Source organism: Martes martes, assembly GCF_963455335.1.
Source record: "Martes martes genome assembly, chromosome: 8".
NCBI classification, from domain to species: Eukaryota; Metazoa; Chordata; class Mammalia; order Carnivora; family Mustelidae; genus Martes; species Martes martes.
This window is the reverse complement of record NC_137895.1, coordinates 536,788-562,153: the sequence shown is the minus strand read 5'-3', so window position 1 is coordinate 562,153 and position 25,366 is coordinate 536,788. Positions and strand designations below refer to the sequence as shown.

Sequence of the window (25,366 nt, the reverse complement as noted above, 5' to 3'; positions counted from 1 at the left end):
TGTCGGGTGCGGGGGCTGCACAGAGACCGAGCAGGGAGCAGATCGAGTTTGGCTGCCACGTGGGCCAGGAGTTGGCAGGACGGGTGGGCAGAGGGCAGTGTCCAGGAGGAAGGGTGCAGCACATGCTCAGATAACTGGGGCAGAGGCCGCCCAGCCAGCGTGTGCCTTCACCTCCCCCACTGCTCTTGGCTGAGTCTCTGCTGCCTCCCAGCCTGCGCTCAGGGAGCCTCAGTCGGCCATCAGAAGGCGGGAGGCTGGGCTCTTGCCTGCCCGGGGCCCCCACACCTGTGTCCTGAGCCTCCCCTGGCTGTGGGGGTGAGCGTGTGGGACCACTGTCCCCTGCTCTAGCGTGGCTGCCCGTTTGTGTGCCGCAGATTGTCCTTGCCGGAGACCCCATGCAGCTCGGACCCGTCATTAAGTCCAGACTTGCCATGGCCTACGGCCTGAGCGTCTCTATGTTGGAGAGACTGATGTCCCGACAGGCGTACCTGCGGGACGAAAACGCCTTTGGGGCTTGCGGCGCCTACAACCCCCTGCTGGTAAGCATGCGGGTCCCTGTCCTTGTGGCTCCCCACAGTCCCTGCCATCCCCGTAGCTGGGCTCTGCTCCCCGCCTGCACTGCGCTGCTCCCGGCAGCGGCGGGGGAGGGGGGGCGGGGGGAGGCAGAGAACTCACACTCCCCCTCCCATTCCAGAAGGGACGTTGGCCGGCACTGTCCCAGCTGCTCAGGCCGGTGCTTCACAGGCCCGCAGGGATCCGCAGTTCCAGGCAGTCCCATCCGAGCCCGAGGGCAGAGGTTCTGTGGGGCCAAACACAGTAGCAGTGAAATCGGGGTTGACGGGAAAGAGCCTTCTAACTTGTCGTCTGAAGGAGAAGGCCCCGTGCTCTCCTGTGGTGTCAGCCTGCTGGTTAACTGCAGAGTCCCTCCTCAGCCCCACTGCGACCACTTTGAGGGATGGGCTTTGCAATCCGCACTTTAGCCCGCCATGGCCCCCACACACTAGAGCCCTGGAACCGTGGGTCTCGGGGGTCCCTCGTTAGGATGAGCCAAGTGGCGTCTCTCGGTGCCTACGCTACAAGAACAAGGAGCGCTGCTTCTAAACTTCAGCCGTGAACAGAAACGAGATGCAGTGATCCTGGGCAGATTTTCCTGGAAATAGCTTGGGACCCATGTCAGGCTGTCGGTCCTCGGCCCCTTACCCACTGGAGAATGGAGGAGGCCAGAGCGCGAGGGAGGTGGGCGCGCTGGGGGCGCGGGGGCTTCAGGAGGTTCTGAGGACCACGTGAGCAGGTGGTGAACTTGTGCGGGCCCGGACTGGGCGGCAGAGAGCCCCCTGCCCATCTAGGCTACCAGCACCCACGTCCCCAGGGCTGCTGTGCGCCGGCCTCCTTCAGGCGGGAGCCTCGGCCTCTGGCGCAGGCACAGGTCGAACGGTGAGGCAGGGCTGCCTCGGCCCGAGTACACCACGCCTGCTTTCTCCCCAGAGGCCCTGAAGCCACAGCGAGTGTCTGGGGGCAGAGGACCCCTCTCCCCGGCACCCCGTAGGCTAATGCAGGGCCTGGTTTGGGGGAGTGAGAAGCTGAGGTGCTAAATTGAGTTTGGGGTTTTGATTAGCATCTTGGAGATTGGACACACTGTAATGACTGAGTTGACGCTGCTGCCATCAGCAGGAAAGTTGTGGGGTCTACCAGGTCCTCACCCCAGGAGTAGGGGAGGCCGCCTTGTACTGAAGGGTGCCCTAAGCCGGCTGGAGGCAGAACACGAGTGGTTTTTGCTCCCTGTGCTGGTGGCCGCGCCAGCGGCTCTCTACAAGATCCCAGCTGGGCTTCAAGTGGGCTGTGGGTCCCAGGGGCTGTGCTCTTGGCCACCGTGGCCTCGTGGCCCAGGGGCCAGTGGCCGCCTGCACCTGAGCTGGGAGCAGGCTTCGTGGGTTTGTGTAAAGGCCGGGGCTACAGGACAGTGAATGCAACCTGACCCCACCACCCCCGAGGGAGGCCGCTCAGCTGTCTGGACCGAGGAGACCATCTGAGCAGCTGTCTCTTCTTCTCTTTCCCGATCTCCACCTCTTCTGGGAAAACACGGGCCCTTCGGCCTGCACGTGGGCTCAGAGGCGCCAGCGCCAGAGCACTTGCTTCTTAGCAAACCATCGTTCTCAGGAGCTTTGCCGTCCAGATGCGTCTTCCGGGGCAGGAGCTCTTCTGTCAGGGACGGTCCGTTCCAGTCAGGTGGTGGACGTTAAAATCCCTGGGACGGAGGAAACGTGTTTCATACCCGGCATCAGTGCAGAGCCCAGTGGGGGTTAGGGCACCCTGGTGGCCAGGGGGGAGCCAGGCCCGGGCGCTCTGTGCAGCCATCGGCAGGCATTGCCAGTGGCACCTAACATGTGTCAGCCTCCCTGTCGGGGGCCCCCACCACGGCTGCAGCCCTCACAGCGGCAGGGACCGCCGGGCATCGTGCCAAGCCCCATGGATGCCAGCGGGCCCCACAGCTGCCTTCCCGCCTGTGCCCAGGAGCCTCCCCTGCATCTGTGCGGGAGCAGGGCAAGAAGGGCAGGACAGCCCGAGGCCTGGGCGCAGCGGCAGTGGGGCTCGAGCTCGGGGAACCAGGCTGGAGAGGTGGGAGGCCCTGGTGGCGCCGAGAGATGGGGAAGCCCCGGGGGGTGGGTGGAGGAGCCTTGAGCCAAGTGAGACGAGGGGGTAGGGAGCGGCAGCTGCGGGGAGCGGAGTAAGGACAGCCGGTCAGACTCCATAACCTCGGCATTTTCCAACCTGCGGATCAGGAAGAACCTAAGGGAAGGGAGCCTGCAGCTCGCTGGAGGGTGCGGTGCACTCCCAGGGCCTGCAGCTGGGGGAATGGGACAGAGACCCCAATTTCGGCCTGTCAGATTCTGCCTCTGCCTCCGCTCTTGAGGTGACCCATCCAGGTGGCCCCGGGACAGCCAAGGCTGGATTCAGGGCCGGATGGGCAGGAGGACCTGTCAGACTGACGGGGACACAGGATGGACAAAGGGCCGGTTGAGGCTGCAACACGGACATCTGTAGCTTGCGGTCAGCTGCGGAGTGAGAGGATTGCTCTGTGTCCCCAGCCCCCAGAAAGGGGTCTCCGGCTGAGCCACCCCCTGGTCAGGGAAAAGGGATGGCAGCGGAGGAGGGACCCGTCTGTGGCCACGGACTGGGCTGGCAGGTCCTAAAGTCTAGGGGCTCCTGGGCGGCTCAGTGGGTTAAGCCTCTGCCTTCGGCTCAGGTCATGATCCCAGGGTCCTGGGGTCCAGCCCTGCATTGGGCTCCCTGCTCAGCGGGGAGCCTGCCATTCCCTCTCCCTCTGTGAGCATGTTTGCTCTCCCTACCCCCGGCCATGAATAAGTAGAGTCTTTAAAAGGTGGGGGGAGCACTTGAGTCCTCTCGAGAAAGGGCTGCTCTGACCCAAGTGTCCACTGAGAAATGACTGGGTAAAGAAGATGTGGTGTGTCTGTGCGGTGGGGTATTAAGCAGCCGTCAAAAATGGAATCTTGCCATTTGCAATGACGTGGATGCATCTAGAGAGAACAATGCTAAGTGAAGTAAGTTAGAGAAAGATGAATGCCACATGATTTCACTCATATGTGGAATTTAAGAAACAAAACGATGAGCCAAACAGGCTCTTAAATACAGAGAACGCACAGATGGTCACCAGAGGGGAGGTGGGGGGGGTCGTGACGAACACTGAGTCGTGTGTTGAATTGTTACATGGCACACCTGCAACTAATATTTCGATAAAGAAACTAAATGCCTTGTTCAAAAGTCATTGGAGGTACATGAGCTTTCTAACGCGGTGGCGGGTGACCAGCTGGGTGGGGGGAGGCGGGAGAGGGTGCCCTGGGGCCGCGGTCTTAGGGGGTCCTCAGCATTTTCTCTTGGACAGACGTGCGACCCGCGTGTGCCGACTCGGCTGTGGGCCTGCTGCCAACCCTCCCCTTGCAGGTCACGAAGCTCGTGAAGAACTACAGATCCCACCCGGCTCTGCTGGCGCTGCCGTCCCGCCTGTTCTACCACAAAGAGCTGGAAGTGTGCGCAGACCCCACGGTGGTCACCTCCCTGCTGGGCTGGGAGAAGTTACCAAAGAAAGGCTTCCCCCTCGTCTTCCATGGCGTGAGGGTGAGTTGTGCACTGAGGGCGGCCTGGGGGGACGTGGCTCGGCTCCAGGCGCTGAGCGAGCCCTCGAGCCCTCGGTGCTCTCCTGCGCGGCCGGGCGCTCACGAAGCATTTACCAGTCGGCGGCGGGCGGAGGGCCGTGCCGGGGCGGACGAGTAAAGAGCGGTAGGGAAGGCTTGTGGCCCTGCAAGGCGGCCCCTCAGCCACTCGGGTGACCACATATGGAGCAGACCCTGGAGGCTGCCGGCCGAGTGGGCGTCGGAATGTCACCCTGAAGGAGTTTACAGGGAGGGCATTAAAGCTGCCGTGGTAGTGAGTGCGAGGCTGGGGCCACGAGCAGCGCCGAGGGCGTCCAGATACTAGGAGCTCCCGTGCCCACCAGGCGTGGCTGCACACCTCGTGAGTCTGAGTCGAGTGAGTAAACTGGTAGGGGGTGGGGGAGCCTCCCCTCACCCACCATGGCCTCACCGGTGGGTGGGGGCTCCCTGGTAGGAAAGAGCTAGATCCTCGGGAGCCCAGCAAATGACAAATCAGTGTGTGTATTGGAGTCTGGTTGTCGGCAGCAGAAGTCGTCTCTTGCATTAACCACCCCCAAGTAATCATCCAGAACTGGGGCTGCACCCAGACCCTCGGACAGGAGGAGCTAGTGCTGGGGTGCGCCCAGGGTGCTGTCTGCCCTCCCCACGCAGCCTGCGTTCAGGTACGTGGGCCCAGGTGACGGCAGCACCACCTCGGGTCCCCGGGTTTGCCTGCTCTCGGAAGTGGCTGGACAGGTAGTTGCGTGTTCGGGTGCGGCTGTGGGATGCCTGCCCTTTGGGAGAAGAGAGCTCAAGGCGAGGGGTTCTGGGGTGAGACCAGTACCTCCCAACTCGGAGCTCTCGGCACAAGGCCCCGTGGGCTGCTGTCTTCTCCCAGCCTTCTGTGCTGTTCTCCCAGGAACACTCCGCTCCTGCTCTGTCCGTCCTCAGGAGCTTTCCTGTGGACCAGTAAAGCAAGGAGATGGGGCGGGGCAGCAGCGGTCTCTCTGGGGCTGTCCGGAAATCGGCCTAAGCCGAGGGCGCTACGCCGCTGGAAACCGTAAGCGGACTGCGTGGCGCGAGAGGGCACGTAGCGTCCTGAACAGAGACCCCAGTATCGCCCGCCCATAGTCACTCGCACATTAATGCAACCTACGTAGAAGCCACGTGGGTTTTTCACAAGAGAGTGATTGTAAATGTGTAAATGTGTTGTAAGTGTGCAAAAAGTGTAGAAGGAGGAAATACAAAGCCAGCTAGATAACATACTGCAAACTGTAGCAAATAAAAGCGTACTTTTAGACTCAAAACCACAGCAACAACAACAAAAAAACCTATAGGTCAGTGAAACAAAGTCCAGAGACATTTGTTTATTTAGTAAGGATTTTTTAAGGGCCCGTGTCCCAGACTCCACTCTATGCCCTGAGTACAAAATGGGGACCAGGGCTCTGGGGCTGGGTTGCAGAGAACATGGTCTGCGCCCTTCGTTTGAGCAAAAGGGTTTTATCACCAGTTTAGTGGCCTCAGGATTGCCGGCGGGGCCGGGCCCTTGCCCTCCCCTTGCTCACTCTTGGCTCCGGCAGGCCACCCCAGTTCCTCAGGACGCAGTGTCAGACATGCTCCCTGGCAAGTACCCCTCATGGGGGTTCCCTTGGCTTACACCTTCCCCCTGGGGAGGTTCTAGAAGGACCTCTGTCTGTCTAACTCACCGCTCCATGCCCGTGCCCAGCACATCTCAGCAGAGGAAGTTCAGTAGAGTGTGCCGCGTGAACATTGTAGGGCGGGGCTGAACCCCAGGGCGGCCCGAGGAGGGACCACCAAGGTCGTTGTGGCCTTGTCCCGGTAAAGGAGAGTTGGAAGCCTGCACCACAGTGGACATGTGGCTGATCTCTGACTTCTTTGTCCTGTGGTAGAGTTGAGTAGGTCAGCAAAGCCCTGGTAAGCCTGAGATACTTTCTGGCCCTTTACAAGAAAGATGTGGCAACCCCTGGTCTAATTGGAAAAAAAGCCAGCTTTGGACTTGTTTGCGTCTTCTCCTCTTTGTTTCGTTCATTAATGTCAGCTTTCTCTAAGCAGCCCCCTTACTGACTTCCTTACGTTCCTTTGTTGTAATTCCCATAAGATGGGCACTTTGTTCCCATGCCCCTCGTCGTCTCAGCAAGGCACCGGGAATGCCATCCTGTGGCTTTCTCTCTCCCCCTGTGTCTGCTGAGACACTCTTCTCTCATGACTTTCTGGACCTTTATAACTTGGTGTTCATTTTCTTTTTTGATCCAAGGGTTATAGAGAAGCATTTTTCTTAATGCCCAAGTGGCCAAGAATGCTTTTTACCTCTTTTTTTTTTTATTTCTGTTTTTATTAGGTTCTGATCAGGAACTAAGGCCTGGAAATTCTTTGCTTTTAAAAATGTATGGCTGGGGCACCTGGGTGGCTGTCATTGGGCATCTGCCTTCAGCCCGGGTTGTGATCCCAGGGTCCTGGCCTACTCGGCAGAGAGCCTGCTTCTCCCTCTCTCGCTTTCTGTCAAATAAATAAGATCTTTTTAAAAAAAATCTATGGCCAAATGTGTATCCAGTTTGATAGGTGTTCTAAGGACATCCCCAACCCCTGGCAAATGTATATTCTCTGTTTGAGGGATTTAAGTTCCGTACACTTTTTTTCTCTTTTTAAGATTTTACTTATTTGAGAGAGAGCGCGCCCCCTCCCCGGCCCCACCGTCGACTCTGTCCCCGGGTCTGACCACTGCGGGTGCCTCCTAGAAGTGGGGCCAGGACTTGTCCTTCTGTGTCTGGCTGGTTTCACTCAGCACCGTGTCCTGGGGAGCCCCCAGGTCGTGGCAGGTGTCCGCTGCTCCTTCCTTTTCAAGACTGAGGACTATTCCACGACGCCCACGGGCCACATTTTGTCTGTCCCTTCGTCCGGCAGGGGACGTTTCAGCTGTCATGAGTAACGCTGCTCTGAGGACAGGTGGACAGTGTCTCTCTGAAGCCGGCTCTCATTTCCTTTGGGTGTATCCCCGAAGTGGGATTGCTGGGTCAGAACGAACTTCTGGGATTAAGTTTTTGAGGAACCTCCACACTGTTTTCAACGGTGATTGTACCAACTTACGTTCCCATCAGCCGCGTCCAGGGGCTCCGGTTCCGCCACATCCTCTCCAACACCTGTTTCATTTTATCTGCAGTAGCCGCGTGTGTGTGAGGTGGGGTCTTGGACTTTTGATCTGTGTCTCCCCAAGTGGTGATGCTGAGCACCTTCATGTCCTTGTCGGTCTGCCGCCTGTCGCCTGTCGGCTTTGCTGGTGGGCTAAGCGGGCCCCATCCGAGATGTGGGGAGGGAGTGGGACCCTGGGTGCGTGGTCGCCTGGCTGGCCCGCGGCAGGGCTGTGCTTGGCCCCTGCTGAGCTGACCACAGCTGGCCAGCTGCCTCTGCAGGCCACACGGTCCGCTCTGAACCCTGCCCCCCAGGCCCCCGGTCACCTTTCCCTGTCCTGCCTGCCCTCCCGCACGCGGCTCTGCCGGCGCCTCGCTGACCGTCCGCTCCTGTTGCAGCAGACGACACACCGCCCCCAAGCAGCCCTTCTCTGGGCTCCCCTTGGGGCTGTGGTGCGTCTCTCCACTGCTGCCACCGGGACAGTGGGGTGTTCTCGGTCTCGTTCGAGCCGCACTCCCGACGCCGGCCTCTGCTCCCTCCTGGCTCAGAGCCCCCTTCACAAGCACGTGTTGAGCACACGAAGTGCCCTGACGGACGCCCCCTTCCCTCGTCGTCTGATTCCCTCAGGGCAGCGAAGCCCGGGAAGGGAGGAGCCCGTCCTGGTTCAATGCCGCCGAAGCCGTCCAGGTCCTGCGCTACTGCTGCCTGCTGGCCCGGAGCCTCTCCAGCCAGGTGGCCGCCAGTGACATTGGTGTGATCACGCCCTACCGGAAGCAGGTATGGACCTGCCCACCGCTCCTTTGAGCGTCCTTGGTCCCGGAGTCTGGAAGGAGGGTGGAGACGCGGAGACGAGCTCCTCTACGCGGCGGCGGCCCCGGGTCCTTCCACAGCCGCTGCACCTGCGTCCGCGCCCAGCAGGGGGCTCCCGCTGGCTGACGCTGCACTCCACACCCCGAGTCCTGGTGCTCGGACCCTGGCGGGTGGGGGGCAGGATGCTGGCTGGCGGGTGAGGGGCCGCCCTCCAGGCCCCCCAGGGAACAGAAGCTTCCCCTGGGCTGAGCTTTCTCCTGTGCTGGATGCTTTCCTCCGAGGTCTCAGATTGGCTTGTCTTTTGCCAAGACCCGCTGGAGAGCCTTGTCTCTAGACACAAGACCCGCTGGAGAGCCTTGTCTCTAGACACAGGACCCGCTGGAGAGCCTTGTCCCTAGACACAGGACCCGCTGGAGAGCCTTGTCCCTAGACACAGGACCCGCTGGAGAGCCTTGTCCCTAGACACAGGACCCGCTGGAGAGCCTTGTCCCTAGACACACAGGGCAGGGTCCTGTTTCCGTGCCGCGGCTAGGCCCCTCCTCCGGGAGCTCGGGCCTCACAGAGACACCGCCCCTGCCTTCCTGCGATGGTTGTACAAAGCCTGCTTCCAGGTCTCTGTCCAGCCACTCGGCTCTGCCTGGCCGGAGGTCCCTCCGCTGTCCCCATGGAGATGACCCCGTCCACAGAGCAGCAGCCCGTGCACCTCCACCCTCCTTACTGCGCCGCACGCCGTCGAGGGACAGAAGCTGTGCTCCTGACACACGCTGTCCCCTTTCCCCTAGCGCACTGGGTCTGAAATCAGAGTCTGCTCCAGTCAACCCAGATGAGCTAGGATTTGGAATTGAAAAACAGTATTGCATATTGGTTAATATTTGGCTTATGCTTAAGTATATAAAGAAATGGTCAAATTTGTAAAGTTTTACTTTTATCTGCTTCAAAGGTGGAAAAAATCAAAATTCTTTTGCGCAATGTCGATCTGACGGACATAAAGGTTGGATCGGTGGAGGAGTTTCAAGGACAAGAGTACCTGGCCGTCATCATCTCCACCGTAGGTGCTCCTGCTCTTAGTGGGGGTTGCAGCGTGTCCGACGCCACCAGATGTCTTTCGGGTTCTTGGTACCTCCCCGTAGAACGTGCCGGAGGCCCTTCCCTAGCGCAGGGAAGCCGCTGCAGGGTGGGGTGCTCCGGCGTCCCAGGCCCCAACTGTGGGAGCACCTTAGAAACTCAGCTACCCACCCACTAAAGCAGAGAGATCTGGGAAGCAGTGGGAGACGCGCTGGAGGAGGCGGCACAGGGTGCTGAAAGAGAAGGGGACGGAGGGGCGGAGCGGGAGACGGCCGCCCGCCGCCCACGAAGGCCCCAGCGGCTCGGCCACCGCCCGGGGAGCACCAGCCATAATTCTCACAACTCTCTGTTTCCCTGTCAGATTCTCTTTACTGAGATAAGTCAGAGAGTGCGGGTAGGATAAAGGGGACCTGCACCCAGAGACACGTGAGAGGGTCTCGTGAAGCTGGTTACCTCCTTTTTTAACCAAAAATGGAGTTATACTGATGTCTAATATTTTTAAATGCTTTAAAATATCATATTTCTTTCCATGCCAAATTTACGATACTGTTTTTATTTGTCTGTGTGTTTTTTTAAGGTACGGTCAAATGAAGATAGATTTGAAGATGATAGATATTTTTTGGGATTCTTGTCCAACTCAAAAAGATTTAATGTTGCAATCACCAGACCCAAAGCCTTGCTGATCGTGCTGGGAAACCCTCACGTTCTGGTCAGAGTGAGTCACCTGAGGAGGGCACGGCGTGGGGACAGGGTGCCACTCGGACAGCTTGGGCTTTGAGGCCTGGCTCTCTGGTGTTTCGGCAGGATCCCTGTTTCGGTGCTTTACTGGAATACAGCATCACCAACGGCGTCTACACCGGCTGCAATCTCCCTCCGGAACTGCAGTCCCTGCCAAAGTGAGCCCCGCTCCTCTTCCTGCCCCGCCCTGCAGCTCATCGCCCTTACCTGCTCCTTGTGCAGTCCCAGGGTGACGCTTGGGGCTGAAAGAGTCATCAGCCCCATGCCCTGCTTTGGTGGCCCCCAGGACCCAACCCTGAGCTGCTGCGGGGAACCCAGCTCACCGGCTCCCTCCCCTTCCCCTACCTGTAGCTGTGATGAGATCTGCGACCTGTCCCTCCCCCCACCCCACAGAGCCGGGGTCAGAGGGCCCCACAGGACCAGGTCCCCAGCCCCAGCTGGTAAGGCATCCCAGACATCTGCTGTCCTCCCTTCTGGGCTGGGAACCCTGCCACGTGCCTTGTGTCCCAGCCTCAGCCAGGAGTGTGGGGCCCGTGGGGTCAGACAGAGCCTGCTGTCTGTCCTCCGCACCAGCCCTTTCCTGCCGTGGGGCAGGTACCTCAACCCGTCACCCAAATAAATGCTCACATGGGACACCCAGTGTGGCTTTCCACCTCCAGGCACCCTGGACGCTGGGAGGCCGTTATGCTTTCCTGTGGCCTCTGACCCCAGCAGGCTGCCATGCGTTCTCCAGCCCCTTCGGCCAGCGTCAGCCGCACAAAGCCCGGGGCCTCCGCAAGGGCTCCACGCGGGGACGGGCGGCCACACGGAGGTGGGGTCAGCATCGTGCTCCCCTGGAACCGTGCAGCAGCGGGCCGGGGGGGGGGGCGTCTGTGCACATCCTCGGGGACCGGTTTCTAGGGAGGGCTGGCTGGGGACTGTTCTCTGTGAACAGCACCAGGCGTGGGGGCGGGAATACCCAGGCGCCCAGTGAAGGGGCCTCGTCTCCGGCTGTGCCCTCGGTGAGGTGGGAGGGAGCTGCCGCAGCCTGCGTGGGAGGCCGCTCAAGCCCTGGGCGGGGAGAAGCCCAGGCACACCTTCGCCAGCCACAAGCAGCAGACCCTGGGGCACGGGGGCTCTTGACTCCACAGGAAGACAGGCCGCTGCCCGGACACGCGGCCCTGGGTGGCTGCAGTGCTCCTTACTGAGGCTCTGGGTCCCCACGTGTGTTTGGAACCCGTGACTGCTTCCTCCAGGAAGCCAGCCAGGGTGGCGGGCTGCATGCGGAGTGTGGAGGCCCAGGCAGAGCCCTCCCCGCCCCCCAGGACGTGAGGCCTGCGGCTCAGGACGAAGCATGTGACACCAGACATGACAAGGGAGCCACGGGGTGGTGTGGACCCCACTCAGCCACCCTGCCCAGGCCAGCAGGTCCCTGAGTCTTTGCCACCAGAGGCCAGCAGCACGGGCTCCAGGCTGGGCCTTCTGGGGGTGCTCACCTCCACTCCGGCGGGCCCCATTCCACAGCAGGGGAGATTGCCTCGTGGCGTCAGCCCTTTCTGGGCAGGTGGGAACCTCCTCTGTCTCTGCAGGTCTGGGCCCCAGGCAGGTCTCCCAACGTGTGCAGACACGGGGGCTTCTGTGGGCAGAGTTCACGTGCCTGCAGGGCCCAGAACACCCCCCGTTCGCACCCAGGGTCTGGACATAACGAGCACTGAACAGGGCTCTGCACGTCTTTCCCCGGCTTTGGCGCAGGCCCTGGGGAAGGCACCCTGGGAGCTGCTCAGTGGTGGTGGTTCTGGAACCCTCCGTGCTCCTGAGTGCGCCAAGAGCAAATGTGGCTTAGGACTGGGGGGTCTCGTGACCAGAAGCCGCCCGGCACACTCGCTTCTTGACGGCCGTGGGAGAGCTGGGAGGGGTGTTCCGCGCTTGGAAGGACCGGCTAGCTGTGTGCCCCCGGGGGCCATCTCCACAGGGAGGGAGCAGAGGCCGGGCCTCCGAGGCACCGGTGACTTGTCCCGGAATTGACTTGGGGCACTTCCAGGCCCACGGTGCTGCCCAGAGCTGTCACGGAAAGGGGCTGTGGGTGCACAGGCTCCTGTCCCGTGCTGCTCGTGCTGTCGAGTGGCAAAGGGGGAAGTGGCGGACACGTGGGGCCCAGTCCCCTTCTCCGGGCCTTGGACAGCCGCCCTGCAGAAGCAGCCGGGGCCTGACAGAGCGAAGGGCTGAGAACCCCTGGTGGGTCCCTGGGAATTCTGTGCTCGCTGGCCTCGCAGGGTGGCAGACTTCAGGTACAAACGGTCACCAGGGGTGAAGTCACCAAGAACTTCAGATGATGGCGGCGGCAGGAGAGCCGGGGCCTCTGGGCTCGGCGGGGCACGGGGCTCCCTGTCTGCGCAGGCCGTCCTTGGCCCTGGGGCCTGTGCAAGGACCCGTGCCCTCCCCACCGTCCCCACCAGCCAGTGTGCTGGGCGAGGCGGAGGAAGAGGGGCTGGTGGCAGGAAGAGGGAGCGCACAGCAGGAAGGGAAGGGAGCGCGAGCAGGCCTGGCCAGAGCCGCCGCCCGGTGCTGTCCTAGAGGACTTCCTGTGGGTCCCGCAGAGGACGGGCATGGCGGGGAGGGACGAGGCAGAGAGGGCCCGCACCCCAGGACCCTAGCGCGCCCTGTGACACTGACCCCACCCCCGCTCCCCAGGGCACTAATGAGCGCTTTGTCATTTGGCGCACCGCTGCTGACACAAGACGCCTTCCCGGGTACAGATGGGGACACTGAGGCTCCGTTGGCCCAGCCCAGAACCCATACTGGCCCCCATGCTTGAGGACGGGACTCTACTGACTGCAGACCCCTCACGCCTGGCATTGTGGGTCTGCTGGGTGATGAAGTCGCTGTCGGGATGTGAGAAAATTCTGTCCCTGCTGCTTCAAGAAACGTCTGCTCTTGGCCTCATGCACGGCTGCCCCAGGGCAGGCACCCTCAGCAGCCTCACGCAGCAGCGGCTAGGGTCTCGGTGGGTCAGGTCCCCTGCCCCCCTCTTGGCTGAAACCCCACCGTGCTCTCTTCACATGACCTTTGTCCTCCCTTCTGTCCCCCACACCCCCACCGCCTCCCTATGCTCTGTGTCCTCTCCAGAGCGAGTGCCGGAGGGCAGGCCTTCTCAGCAAGCAGGGACCAGGAGGGCCCCAGAAAGGCCTGGCGGGGGGAGCCACCGTTGGCAGGGCTCACGTGATGTATTCCACCCTTGCTCCCCGCCGCTGAATGGCCACGCTTGCCTCCCTGTCATCGTCGTCCCAGCACTGTCCCCTCGTTCCTGCCCACACTGTGTCACAGGGACCTGTCGCCACCCCAGAGTGGTCAGCACACCTGCAGCCAAACCTGCTCAACCCTGCGCACAGTCCGGCCGGCCCAGCTCGGAGAGACTGGACGCCGCCCTGGCTTGCAGGACGTAGCAGGTGCGGGTCACGTCATGGAGAGACGGTTCCCACCAAATGCCAGGACGACAGTAGTCAGGGTCCTACGGTCACTGAAGACCTGGGCCGGGCGTCCCAGGGCAAGGGACTCCTCACCAGTGGGCCAGAGTTGTGTCAGGTGACGGGAGACCAGGCGGGGTCATTCTGGAGAGGACGCAGGGCACCGGGACACCAAGGGCAAGAGGCACCCCATGCAGCCCGGCTGGGCCCAGAGTAGGCACGAGAGGGTGGGAGGCCACCCCACTGACCAGGAGGCTCTGCTAAGCACCGGATGAAAGTGCACGGGGGTCTGCCCTCAAAAGGAGGTCAGGCTGCTCAGACCAGCGTGGACCCCTGGGGAAGCGAGCTAAGTGGTTCCTGCAGGCAGGTGTGGCCTGCACTGGGTTTCACTTGTGTGCTTGCAGACCCCTGAAGGAGACTTGGAAGTTGGGTACTACTTGTTGTAGCTTACCTACTGTTTTTCTTCTCATCGTTTCAAAGTGTTCATTCCCAGCACATCGTAAGTATCCCCATCTAGAAGCACAACCGAGCAGCCTTTTCAGGGTGTCCTTTGGGATCAAAATGCACTCGCATGGCCAGGCTGGACAGGAGGAACCCTGACCACACCTCTGTAAAGCGCGTGTGGAAAGTAAAGGTCAGGAACGCCCGGATCACTACGGCACAAGATGGGAGGGGCGCCCGCCCGCCCACCCACCCACCCACGCGTGTGCACTGCAAAGCCGCAGCGAGGACAAACCCACTGCAGACGTGCCGGCGGTACCTGGGAGTCTGAGAGAGGGTACGCTGCTTGGTTGACTGGTGGGAAAAGACACCTTGTTCTACGGAGAAAAACTAAGCTGCGTGTCTACCTCCATGCATGGTCTCCCAGCTCAAGGTGTGACTGCTGAATGAGTGATGCCACCTGTGGGATTGGCAGGGGTTGCGATCTGGCCCAGTCGTCTCCTGAAATCACATTACAGATCACCAATTCACCTCGACACAGAAACGAAGCTCATTTCAACGCGTCTGCTTGAGTCCACAGAAGAATGAGGGTGGGGACGCAGCATCCTGCTCCTAGAGGGGCACCGGGCTGCCTTCGTGATGTGGCAAAGAAAACCACAAACCACTGGGGTGAAAAACACAACTACATCATCTGACTACATCAAAATTAAGGATTTCTATCCAGACTCCATGGACAAACCCAACAGACAGGAGGACCTGAAGGAGCCCATAAGCAGATGAACAGAGCGGCTGCTCTAAGTCCAGGACCTGCACGTGAACCAGCAACAGGACCTCTCAGTGTGCAGGAGCTTGAAGGGGCAGTAAACCCACAGGGAACCAGAGAAGGCGGACTGAGAACACTGCAGTGACATTGCCCTCAGGGTGGTGGTTACCAGAAAGCAGATGATGCCAAGAGCTGGGAACGATATGGGGACAGAACCTCGTTTTCATGGTAGGACTGTGGTCCAGCCTTTCTGGAAAGCAACACAGAAGGTCCCCCCAGTGGCACCACTCTGGGGGGTCCCAAAGGGCCTTAGGGACGTCCATGCCATTATCTGGGTGGGGCATCTGACACCGCTGGGAAGTGTCTGGATCATCTGGGGGCTGTGGCTGAGTTACTGAGGGCAGCTGGGTTTGGAGGGAGCTGGGCTGTCTGGGAGTGTCTGGATTATGTGGGGTCTATGTCTTCTGGGGGGCAGCTGGGTTGTGCAGAGGGACTCTGGGTCATCTGGGGAGCTGCTGGGTTATCTGAGGGCTGGGAAATCGTAGGCAGCCCAGCTGTGTCAGTAAGTAGTAGACAAATAAAACGTGCTGGAAGCCAGGGCTGGGCGTCGTTCAGAAACACCTGCGAATCTTTGAAAGCATAGACACCCTGGAAAAAGGTGAAGAAAGGCGAGGTGTGGAGGCTCAGCCCAGGGGCTCAGAACCTGTAAATACCGGTGCCCCAGACACGGGGTTACTGCATGAAGTTAAAACTGCAGCCACACTAAACACTCCACAAAGACGGCACATGTATGTCCCATAAGAGTGGCAAGGGGACAAGCCGCGAAGAGAAGGAAAACATGGTGAGCCACGGAGGGTCTTGGGGGCAGCGGGGTTGACGGTGGCGCCTGCGCTCGGCGCTGCAGACCAGACCCAGCAGAAGTGCGCGCGGTTGTCCCGAGGGCGCGGGCGGGCACGGGCGGGCGTGGGGGTGGAGGAGATGGAGGTCGGGAAGGTGGCGGGGAGGCCAGGCCGGGCGCAGCGGCGCCCCAGAGCCTACCCCGGGGGCTGGCCCAGGCCGGCCCCCAGCGTGTCGGTCAAACGAGGCAAAGGGAGGAGTGAAGGAGACGCGGGGCGGGGAGGCGGCGCAGGGCCGAGGAGGAAGCGGGGCGCGGGAAGTGATGTGCGGGGGCTCCGGCGCTGGGGGATGGGAAAGACGCCCCGCAGTGTCCGCGGGCCGCTGCCCCCAACCCGGGGGGGATGCCCGGCCCCCCGCGTGCGTCCCAGCGCCCACGCGGTGTCCAGGCTCCGGGCCGGGAAGCGGTGCCGGTGCCAGGAGGCGGGACGAGGAGACCCCTCCTCGCCGGGGCGGCTCCCGCGACCGCGAGCCGGCGAGGGGCCCCGTTCGGCCTCCCCCACCCTGTCCCCATCCCGAGGAAGAGGAGGAGGGGCCCGTCATTGTTAATTCATTTTGTTTAATTTAAATATTTTTTGCAAAGTCATCGCCGGCGCCGCATCTGCGTGGCGGGAGGGGGGGGCGGAGCCACGCTGCCAGTCGCCGCAGGTAAACAGCCCCCTCCCCGCGGTGGGAGCGGGGCCCCGGCCCCAGCCAGGGACAGCAGCCGCCGCCCCCGCCGCAGGGACGCGCCAGGCCCGGCCGGGGCTGCAGCCGAGGCGGGGGCGGCGGGGCGCGGGCGGTCCGACCCCCGCCCGCGGGGGCGGCGGCGGAGCGTCCCCCACCCCCGCGCCGGCCCGGCGCCCCCCGCACCCTCGCCGCCCTCCCCTGCCGCCCGGCGCCCCCCGTCCGTCCCCGCGGCCCCGCCGGCCCTCCCCGGCGCCCCCCGGCCCGCGCTCCCCGCCCGCGCCCCCGGCCCCGCGGCCCCGCCCCAGCGCCCCCCGCCCCGCGGCCCCGCCCGCGCCCGCGCCCCCGGGCCGCGCCCCCGCCCCCCATGCACCACCTCCTGGAGCAGTCCGCGGACATGGCGACGGCGCTGCTGGCCGGGGAGAAGCTGCGCGAGCTGATCCTGCCCGGCGCGCAGGACGACAAGGCGGGCGCGCTGGCCGCGCTGCTGCTGCAGCTCAAGCTCGAGCTGCCCTTCGACCGCGTGGTCACCATCGGCACCGTGCTCGTCCCCATCCTGCTGGTCACCCTGGTCTTCACCAAGAACTTCGCAGGTGAGGCTGGGGGCGCGTCCGCAGGTGTCGGGCGCCGGGCGCTCCCCGGGTCCCCGCGCCCGCATCCCGCCGGGGCCTGGCGCTGCTGGCGGCGCCCCGGGGGTCTCCCCGCAGATCCGCAGCCACCACCGCCCTCCCCGCATGGCTGCATGTGCGCCAGCCGCCTGGGGCTGCCTCCGACCACCCTCTCCTCCCTCGTATTGTTTTTACTTTCCCTGCGCTCCCCGGGAGCCCGGGCGGACCCGACCCGGCCCTGGTGGTCTCAGGCAGAAATGAGACGTGGGGTCTGGCAGGAGAGACCAGGAGGGGGAGTGGGCCGGCTCTGAGGGCAGGAGGAGTGGCCAGGTGGGGACCAGAAGAGGCTGTCACAGGTGAGGAGGAGGACAGCTGGAGCCCAAGGCTGGCAGAGCACCGGGTGCTGGCAGAGCCGGAGCGGCAGGACCGGCAGCGAGGGGCCCTGGGACCCGGCGGGGTCTGGTCAGCTTCAGGGGGCGGCCTTGCTCCGGGCCCTGGGAGCCCAGAAGGTTTGCGGCAGGACCCTGAGGACAGGCCGAGCCTCCCCCGGGGCTGGGCAGTGAACCCACCTGGCCAACCAGGAGGCTCACGCAGGCGGGATAGGGCAGTGACAGGAACCAGTGCAGTGGACGCTGTGAGAGGCTGAGGCCTTGAGCTGACAGACATGGGGGCGCCAGGAGGACCTCCCCACAAGTGACCCTGGGAGCCTGGGAGGCACGGGGAGCAAGGTGACAGAAGAGTGGTCTCCCTACGGAGAGGAGCTGGGCAGGGAGAGGTGGGCGGTAGCCCACCCAGATCTGGCGGGTCCGGGCAAGCCCCCTGCAGGCCTTCCGGCCAGGCTTGAGGGCCAGAGGTACCGGTCCGTGGCAGGGGGGACGGGGGTCCCTGTGCAGCCCTCAAGGAGGGCTGTCCCCTGAGTGACACCGGCAGACATTCTCGAACTCCGCATTGGCTCTTTCACAAAGGGCTCGATTTTTAGGGGTCCCTGTGACCTGGGAACCCGCCAGACCTGCGGTGGCCACGTGCAGGCCACCTGATCGGAGACTGGGGGCCTCTGCAGTTTCTCTCTTCGGACACGAGTGCCCGGACGCTCAGACACTCCTGGGACAGGATGCACTCCCAGGGCCGGGGGTAGCGCAGGGCAGAGGCAGGTGTGACCCAGTGGCACTCAGGGCACGTAGGTGTGTCGGGTTTCTGAGATGACTGTAACTAAGTTGACTCAACTGTCATAGTCTGGAGATGGAACCTCCAAAATCAAGGTGTGGGCGGGGCCTCTCTGCCAGAGGCTCCGGGTCCCTCCTGCCGGTCCCTCCTGCCGCTCCGGCTTCCGGGGCTTCCTCACCCCGTCTCTGCTTGCCTGTCTACATGGGCACCCTCTTGCTGGGCGCGAGCTCCAAATTCCCTCTTCTTTTTTTTTTTTTTTTTTTTAAAGATTTTATTTATTTATTTGACAGATCACAAGTAGGCAAAGAGGCAGGCAGAGAGAGAGAGAGGAGGAGGAGGAAGCAGGCTCCCTGCGGAGCAGAGAGCCTGATGTGGGGCTCGATCCCAGGACCCTGGGATCATGACCTGAGCCGAAGGCAGAGGCTTTAACCCACTGAGCCACCCAGGCGCCCCCCAAATTCCCTCTTCTTACAAGGCCACCGGTCATTGGCTTGGGGCTCCCGCTCCAGTGGGAACTTATCTCTTTTTTTTTTTTAAAGACGTATTTAATTGGGAGAGAGAGGGTGAGCGCGCGCCCAGCGGGGAGGCGGAGGGAGAGAGAGCATCCGAAGCAGCCTCCCTGCTGAGTGCACAGCCCAGACACCTCACCGACCGAGCCCCCGGGGTGCGCCCAGTGTAACCTTCTCAGGGTCACATTTCCCAACAAGGTCATAGTTACAGGTACCAGGGGTTGGGACTTCAACGTCCTTTGCAGAAAACACAATTCTACCCGCTACAGACGTGCACGGTGGGGCAGGCTCAGGACTGTCATTCTCAGGTGCCCCTCCCCCGGGGACAGGGCCTCCGTTCTCGTGCTGTCCTGAGTCCAGCTCACCCCACATGGACCCTCAGCCCCTCTCCATGCCCGGTCAGGCGTGGGCTGCCAGGGTCTCCCGAGTTCACCCTTCATCCCCAGTCCTGGTAGCTCCCGGGGCTTTCCTGCGCCCCACAGCGCCCCCGTGCTGGCCTGCGCTTGCACGTGGACATGTCCGTGCCCGCTGGGCCCCCTGAGCATGGACAAGGCAGGCTTTCTGAGCAGTGGCGGGCAGGCTGGCCACTGCTGCCTGGCGTCCCGGGCCGTGCAGCACGTCCGTCGAGCACGCCTGCCTCGGCACCTGCATATGGCTGAGGGACCCTCGTCACAGAACATGGGGGGCTGCCCCACTCCCCTCAGGGTTGGGGGGGCTATGGCTGCTACCCTCGTGCACCTAGATTAGGGTTCAAGGCGGGACAGGACACGGGACGCTGAGCGGGCGTATGCAGTGAGCCGTCTCCCGGTGCTTCAGACGGCATGCAGGAGCATCCCAGCTCCCATCCCCAGACCCGAGGACAGGAGGGGTGCGGGGGGGAGCCATGCGTCCACAGGCTGAACTGGGGAGCGCCCCCGGACAGGCTGACACATGGGGACAGCTCCGGTGAGGGTGCAAGAAGGAAGTGGGGTCGGAAGTGCTGACCCTCAAAGGGCACCGGAGACGCCGCCATCCAACACCCCCGGCCCCCCGCAGTGCTGCATCCGCCTCCGTCGCTGATGCCCCAGCCCCGGGGCACAGGCCAGTGTGCCCTGCCACTGCCGGAGGGGTCCACGCCCCAGCTGCTGGGAGCTGGCTTGGAGCCAGGGGCTGTGACACTCACCCCGCCCCCCACCCTTACCCGGGTCCTCGCTTCAAGGGGACCCCTGCAGCAGGGGGAGACCCACTCTCTGCACCCCGATTTGCTCATCGGGGACACGATGGTAAACATGTACTGGCTACAGAATTGGGGTGAGCAGCTGACGAGGCAGCACTGGCCCCCTGGCCTAAACCTCCCCCGTCTGGAGGGCAGCGGACGCAGGAAGGCTCCCGTGTTTCCTGGCCGGGGTTGCCACGAGCAGACCCCTCACTGCGCCAACCCACTCAGCAGTGGACCGAGAGGCCGCCCCGACGGGCCGACGGGCTCCGAGCAGATGTCCTCCAGCCCCGCACAGGGAACGGCCGGCCGCTTTTTCTTAAAAGAGCCAGCTAGCTGGGCCCCACGTGTCCTGGGTGCCTCTCTAGCCTGGGGGCGTGTAGGTGTCCCCAGAGTGCGTGCCCTGTCCGCAGCGGGGAGAAGGCAGGTGCTCCGCCCCATGGGGCCTGGTGCACGCGGGCTTCAGGGCCTGTGCCGCCGAGTCCTCGGAGGGCCCGGGGAGCCGGCGAGGCTGCCTGCTCTCTGGGGAGGGGGTGCCGCACGTCTCGGGGGCCAAGTCCCCCTGACCCTCGCCTGCGGTCTCTGAGGGTCTCACCCTCCCTCCTGCGTGGGGGTCCCACCCCCTCAGGGCCCCCAGCACCGTGGGAGAACGTCTGTTCAGGCGGCAGGACAGGGTCTCGGCAGAGGAGGGAGCTGGCCCGGGGCCGGCCACCCCGTGTCAGCTCCCGCCTGGTGCGCTGAGTGACCACAAACTCAGGGGCTCAAGATAACACATGAGCCTAGAGCTCTGCGGCTCAGAAGCCTGGTGGGCGTTACGGGCTCCGCGTGGGGCTCGGTGGGGCCTGGCTGCTTCCGAGGCTCCCGGAAACCTGTTGGTCGCCTTTCCCGGTTTCTGAAGACCCTGTGCTCCCTGGCTTGTGGGCCATCCTCCTCCTTCCAGCCTAGCCCAGCAGCTCTTTCTCCCTCACGTCCTTGACTCCAACCCTCTCGCCCCCCCCCCTAAGGACCCCTGTGATCCCACTGGGGCCACGCAATGATCCAGGATCATTCCCCCACCCCAGCCCTCACCTAATCCCCCTTGCAGAGTCTGCGTATGGTTATGTATTAGCACATGACAGCTTGGGTCTGTTAGGGCCCCGGAGTTTGAAAAGGGTCTGCACCTCCCCAGGGGGCGGGGGGGGCGGCATGAGCCCAGTCTGGGGCTAGGATTCCACCAGCCAAAGCCTGTAGGAGGGCCGCTGACCCGGCCTCTGCAGTGAGAGGGGCTCCGGCTGGCCTGGCGGCAGCGTGGCCAGGCCTTTGGGGCCGTGAACATGGGGGCCGGTGCTGCAGAGGGACAGCTCCGAGCCTGCCAAGTGTTACCCTTTGGAGAAGCATTCCGAGCCCAGCAGGTGGACCCCAGCACAGCTCCGGACCCGTTCTTTGGCTCTTGCTTTGTGCCCATTGTCATCTGGAAAGGAAAGGAAAATTTAGTGACAGGCTTTTTTCCTGCAACTTGGAAGGTCTCCACCGTTCCTGGTGGCAACCCTGCCGTCCTGGTGAGGGCTTCCTGTCCGAGTCCAGGTCACCGCCTGGGCCCACCCAGCGCCCAGGACTCCCGAGTCTGCCCTTCTCCAGGACAGTGGGTCTGGAAGAGACACCCCATACCCCTCAAGAGCAGGCAGGACCCACTTTTGCGCCACTGTAACTGCCTCTGGCCAGGTAGGGCCTCACCCTCCTGAAGACGGAGCCCCCCGGCAGAGCAGCCCCAGGGCGGGTAGGTGTGTGGAGTGGCCTGGCCCGGCCGCCTCCCCTGTGGGACTGGGTGTCCCCCACATGCACGCCAACTGTACCCATACAGAGAGGGACTCCAGGCTTGCAGTGCAGGTCAGTCCCCGGGGGGCTGTGCCCCCGCCCTGTGCCCCGGCCAGCCGCTGTATGTGCGGGGGTCTCCAGGATGAGACCCCACACCCAGCCGCCACAGTCGGTCATACAGGGGACCGTGCATCTCCTGGGACCCGGGCATTTCTGCTGGGGGAACAGCCGTCCCTGGTGTGTCTGGTGCGTCCCCCCCGCCCCCTCCCCAGCGCCCCAGCGCCCCAGCGCCCCAGCCCGAGTGTCCTCTCTGCCCTCAGAGGAGCCCATTTACTGCTACACGCCGCACAACTTCACTCGCGACCAGGCGCTGTATGCTCGCGGCTACTGCTGGACGGAGCTGCGGGACGCACTGCCCGGCGTGGACGCCAGCCTGTGGCCGTCGCTGTTTGAGCACAAGCTGCTGCCCTACTCGCTGCTGGCCTTCGCGGCCATCATGTATGTGCCCGCGCTGGGCTGGGAGTTCCTGGCCTCCACCCGCCTCACCTCCGAGCTCAACTTCCTGCTGCAGGAGATCGACAACTGCTACCACCGCGCTGCTGAGGGCCGCGCCCCCAAGATCGAAAAGCAGATCCAGTCCAAGGGGCCCGGCATCACGGAGCGCGAGCGGCGCGAGATCATCGAGAACGCCGAGAAGGAGAAGAGCCCCGAGCAGAACCTGTTCGAGAAGTACCTGGAGCGCCGCGGCCGCAGCAACTTCCTGGCCAAGCTGTACCTGGCGCGGCACCTGCTCATCCTGCTGCTCAGCGTGGCGCCCATCTCCTACCTGTGCACCTACTACGCCACCCAGAAGCAGAACGAGTTCACGTGCGCGCTGGGCGCGTCCCCCGACGGGCCGGCCGGCGGGGGCCCCGCGGTGCGCGTCAGCTGCAAGCTGCCGTCGGTGCAGCTGCAGCGCATCGTGGCGGGCGTGGACATCGTGCTGCTGTGCGCCATGAACCTCATCATCCTCGTCAACCTCACCCACCTCTTCATCTTCCGCAAGAGCAACTTCATCTTCGACAAGCTGCACAAGGTGGGCATCAAGACGCGCCGGCAGTGGCGCCGCTCCCAGTTCTGCGACATCAACATCCTGGCCATGTTCTGCAACGAGAACCGCGACCACATCAAGTCGCTCAACCGGCTGGACTTCATCACCAACGAGAGCGACCTCATGTACGACAACGTGGTGCGGCAGCTGCTGGCCGCGCTGGCCCAGTCCAACCACGACGCCACGCCCACCGTGCGCGACGCGGGGGTGCAGACGGCCGACCCCAGCGCCAACCCCGCCGAGCCCGACGGCGCGGCCGAGCCGCCCGTCGTCAAGCGGCCGCGCCGGAAGATGAAGTGGATCCCCACGGGCAACGCGCTGCCGCAGCCCTTCAAGGAGCCGCTGGCCATCATGCGCGTGGACAACAGCAAGGCCGACAAGCCCAAGCCCGTGCGCCGCAAGACGGCCACGGACACGCTGATCGCGCCGCTGCTGGACGCGGGCGCGCGCGCCGCGCACCACTACAAGGGCGGCGGGGCCGACGCGGGGCCGGCGCCCGACAAGAAGCACGCGCGCCACTTCTCCCTGGACGTGCACCCCTACATCCTGGGCACCAAGAAGGCCAAGCCCGAGGCCGTGCCCGCCGCCGCCCTGCCCGCCTCCCGGAGCCAGGAAGGGGGTTTCCTGTCCCAGGCGGAGGAGTGCGCGCTGGGCTTGGCCGCGGCTCCCACCAAAGGTAGGCGGCTGGGGACCCCCGGCCCGGGGAAGGCAGCCCCCGCCCCCCGCCCCCGGGCCCCCCGCGCGGTCCTCCGCAGACCCGGCATCTGGGAACCGTGTGCGCGGGGCGGGGGGAGCACCTGGGTGGAAGAGGGGGCTGGGAGGCCAGGGGCCGGCCTTGGGGCAGAAGGCAGGCGTGAAGGGCCGTGCCCAGCGGCCAGGAGGCTAGCGGGAGGGCCCGGGGGACACGACGGGAGGTCGTTCAGCCTCCAGAGAAGGTTCTGGAAATAGGCCCCGCCGCTCCCGAGGCGGTGGGAGGTTGGGCCCACGCGGGCCGGAGCGTGCAGAGAGGGTCTTGGGGCAGCCCCACGGGGCTGAGGAGGCGGAAGGAGGGAGAATCAAGCCCTCCCACGGCACCTGGGGGCCCTAAGGCCGAGCGGGGTCCTCGGTGACCAGCCTCTGCCAGGCGGGGTCCGAGAGAGGGGGCAGGCGCGGGGGGACAGGTGGGTGACCTGCCCCTGTCCTCGGCCGTTCGCAGACACTCCGCTCCCTGAGAAGGAGATCCTGTACCCAGCAGAGCCAGCCCGGGCCGCGCTTCCTTCCGGGGGCCCGTTTCACGTCTGCTCACCCCCAGCGGCCCCCACCACAGCCCCTCTGTCGCCAGCCAGTCTGGGCAAAGCCGACCCCCTCGCCATCCTGAGCCGCAACGCCACGCACCCGCTGCTGCACATCGGCACGCTGTACGAAGCCCGGGAAGAGGAGGACGGGGGTCCCCGCGCTGCCCCGGACGTGGGCAGCCTCATTGCCATCCCCCCCCCGCAGCAGATCCTCATCGCCACGTTCGACGAGCCGAGGACGGTAGTGAGTACCGTGGAGTTCTGAGGAACGGGGCTGCCCGGGCCACCGCCGTCCCCTCCGCGTGCCCAGGGAGCACCGCTGACCCCAGCCCGACGTGGACGGGGCCTCTGCTTCACCCAGCACCGCCCGCCCCTCCTGGCCTCCTGTCCGCATGCCACGGGGCTGACACCTTGCCCACCCAGCCCCCACCCGGCGTGCTGCTGGCTGGGCCGGGGGCTGGCCTTGAGCCCGACAGAGCCCCCCCCCCCAGCCAGAAAGGCCTGGAGCCGCCCCCCCCCCCCAATCAGGCACTCGGCTGCGAGGTGAAGAGTTTATTTTTTTAGTCAATTCTGTCTTGGGCCCAGGCTGAAACAGGACAGCTCTGGTCCTGAGTCTGAAAGGAAGCTGGGGGTGATCCCACCACCAGGCCTGGCTGTGCCCCAGGGGCCGTGCTCAGGGCTCGCTCCTGCACTGGGCGGTGACCGGCCCCCTCCGTCAGACCGACGTGCACTTTCTCCCTGTCTCCCGACCTGCCTGTGCTCTGCTTTACTACGATCACTGTAACTACCGAGTGCGCGCGCTGCCGGGCACAGGGCGGTGTGTGCGTGGGCGCATGACCGAGAGGACGAGGACGCCAGTGTGCGTGGATGTGTGTGTGAGTGGGCGTGAGCGTGGACGCACGGGGGTGTGATCGGGCACGGGGCTGAGACGGTGTGGACGCCCGCGTGCAAGGCAAGGAATCCAACGCAATAACCATGTCCCCCGACCCAGGCCACCAGCCCCCCCACCCGAGGCCCCACACGGCTTCCCGTGGGCACCCAGGGCTGGCGCGGACGGTCTGTCCCTATTACCTCAGCCACGGTGACAACGTGACAGTATTAATAAGGTAGCACCGAGCAGATCAATAAATATTATTCTGATACCGCCTGAGTCCCGTGTGGTCCGTCCTGCGGGAGACCGGTGCCCTGGCTGGCCTTCCTGTCTGGACGAGCTGCCTCCTGGTCAGCTTGGGGGCCCCGCTGCACCCACCCTGAGGCAGGAGCACATGGCTGTCCCTTGCGGTTGACCTGCCATGACCTCTGATTCCCAGGCTCTCACTCCGGGCCTGGAGGGCAGATCAGGTGAGCCCTGCCCTCCCTGCGCTCACACACGCAGCAGAGACCAAGGCAGGAGCCCCCGGGAGACTGACCCCCCCCATCAAATGTGTGGGGACGGGGGCCTGCTGGCTGCACTTAGAACCCTTCCTGGAGGGGGTCCCCTTGATGTGGTTTGGGGGTGCCCCTTCTGCTCCAGGGACCTAGGGCAGGAGGCCTTCCTCACTGGGCCCAGGACTTGGGTGGGACGAGGCCAGTCTTCTGGGTATACCAGGGGCCACCTGGCCTTCGGTCCACGGCTGG

At 63.8% G+C, this 25,366-nt stretch overlaps 2 protein-coding genes across 3 annotated transcripts in view; both read left to right on the top strand.

Moving 5' to 3' along the window:
- The window catches only part of MOV10L1 (Mov10 like RNA helicase 1), a gene marked incomplete at its 5' end in the record, with an annotated part of 67,000 nt that extends 56,454 nt beyond the window's left edge, over positions 1 to 10,546 (top strand). The window contains 6 exons of the mRNA XM_080811841.1: positions 375 to 539; positions 3,961 to 4,134; positions 7,923 to 8,072; positions 9,046 to 9,153; positions 9,748 to 9,885; positions 9,975 to 10,546. Coding sequence (XP_080667967.1) covers positions 375 to 539; positions 3,961 to 4,134; positions 7,923 to 8,072; positions 9,046 to 9,153; positions 9,748 to 9,885; positions 9,975 to 10,070 — 831 coding nt within the window. The 3' untranslated portion in view covers positions 10,071 to 10,546. The remainder of the gene's footprint in view (positions 1 to 374; positions 540 to 3,960; positions 4,135 to 7,922; positions 8,073 to 9,045; positions 9,154 to 9,747; positions 9,886 to 9,974) is intronic.
- A 5,936-nt stretch (positions 10,547 to 16,482) lies between these two features.
- PANX2 (pannexin 2) lies at positions 16,483 to 24,890 on the top strand (the record flags this gene model as incomplete). 2 transcript variants are annotated; one of them, XM_080812424.1, is made up of 4 exons in its annotated part: positions 16,483 to 16,708; positions 21,706 to 23,151; positions 23,671 to 23,872; positions 23,958 to 24,890. In XM_080812424.1, 4 exons carry the CDS (start codon positions 16,483 to 16,485, stop codon positions 23,992 to 23,994), a joined length of 1,911 nt encoding a protein of 636 aa, XP_080668550.1. In that variant the 3' UTR covers positions 23,995 to 24,890. The 2 variants fall into 2 exon arrangements, with proteins under 2 accessions (XP_080668550.1, XP_080668549.1); XM_080812423.1 differs by having other exon boundaries at positions 23,671 to 24,890.
- Positions 24,891 to 25,366: the final 476 nt, after the last annotated feature.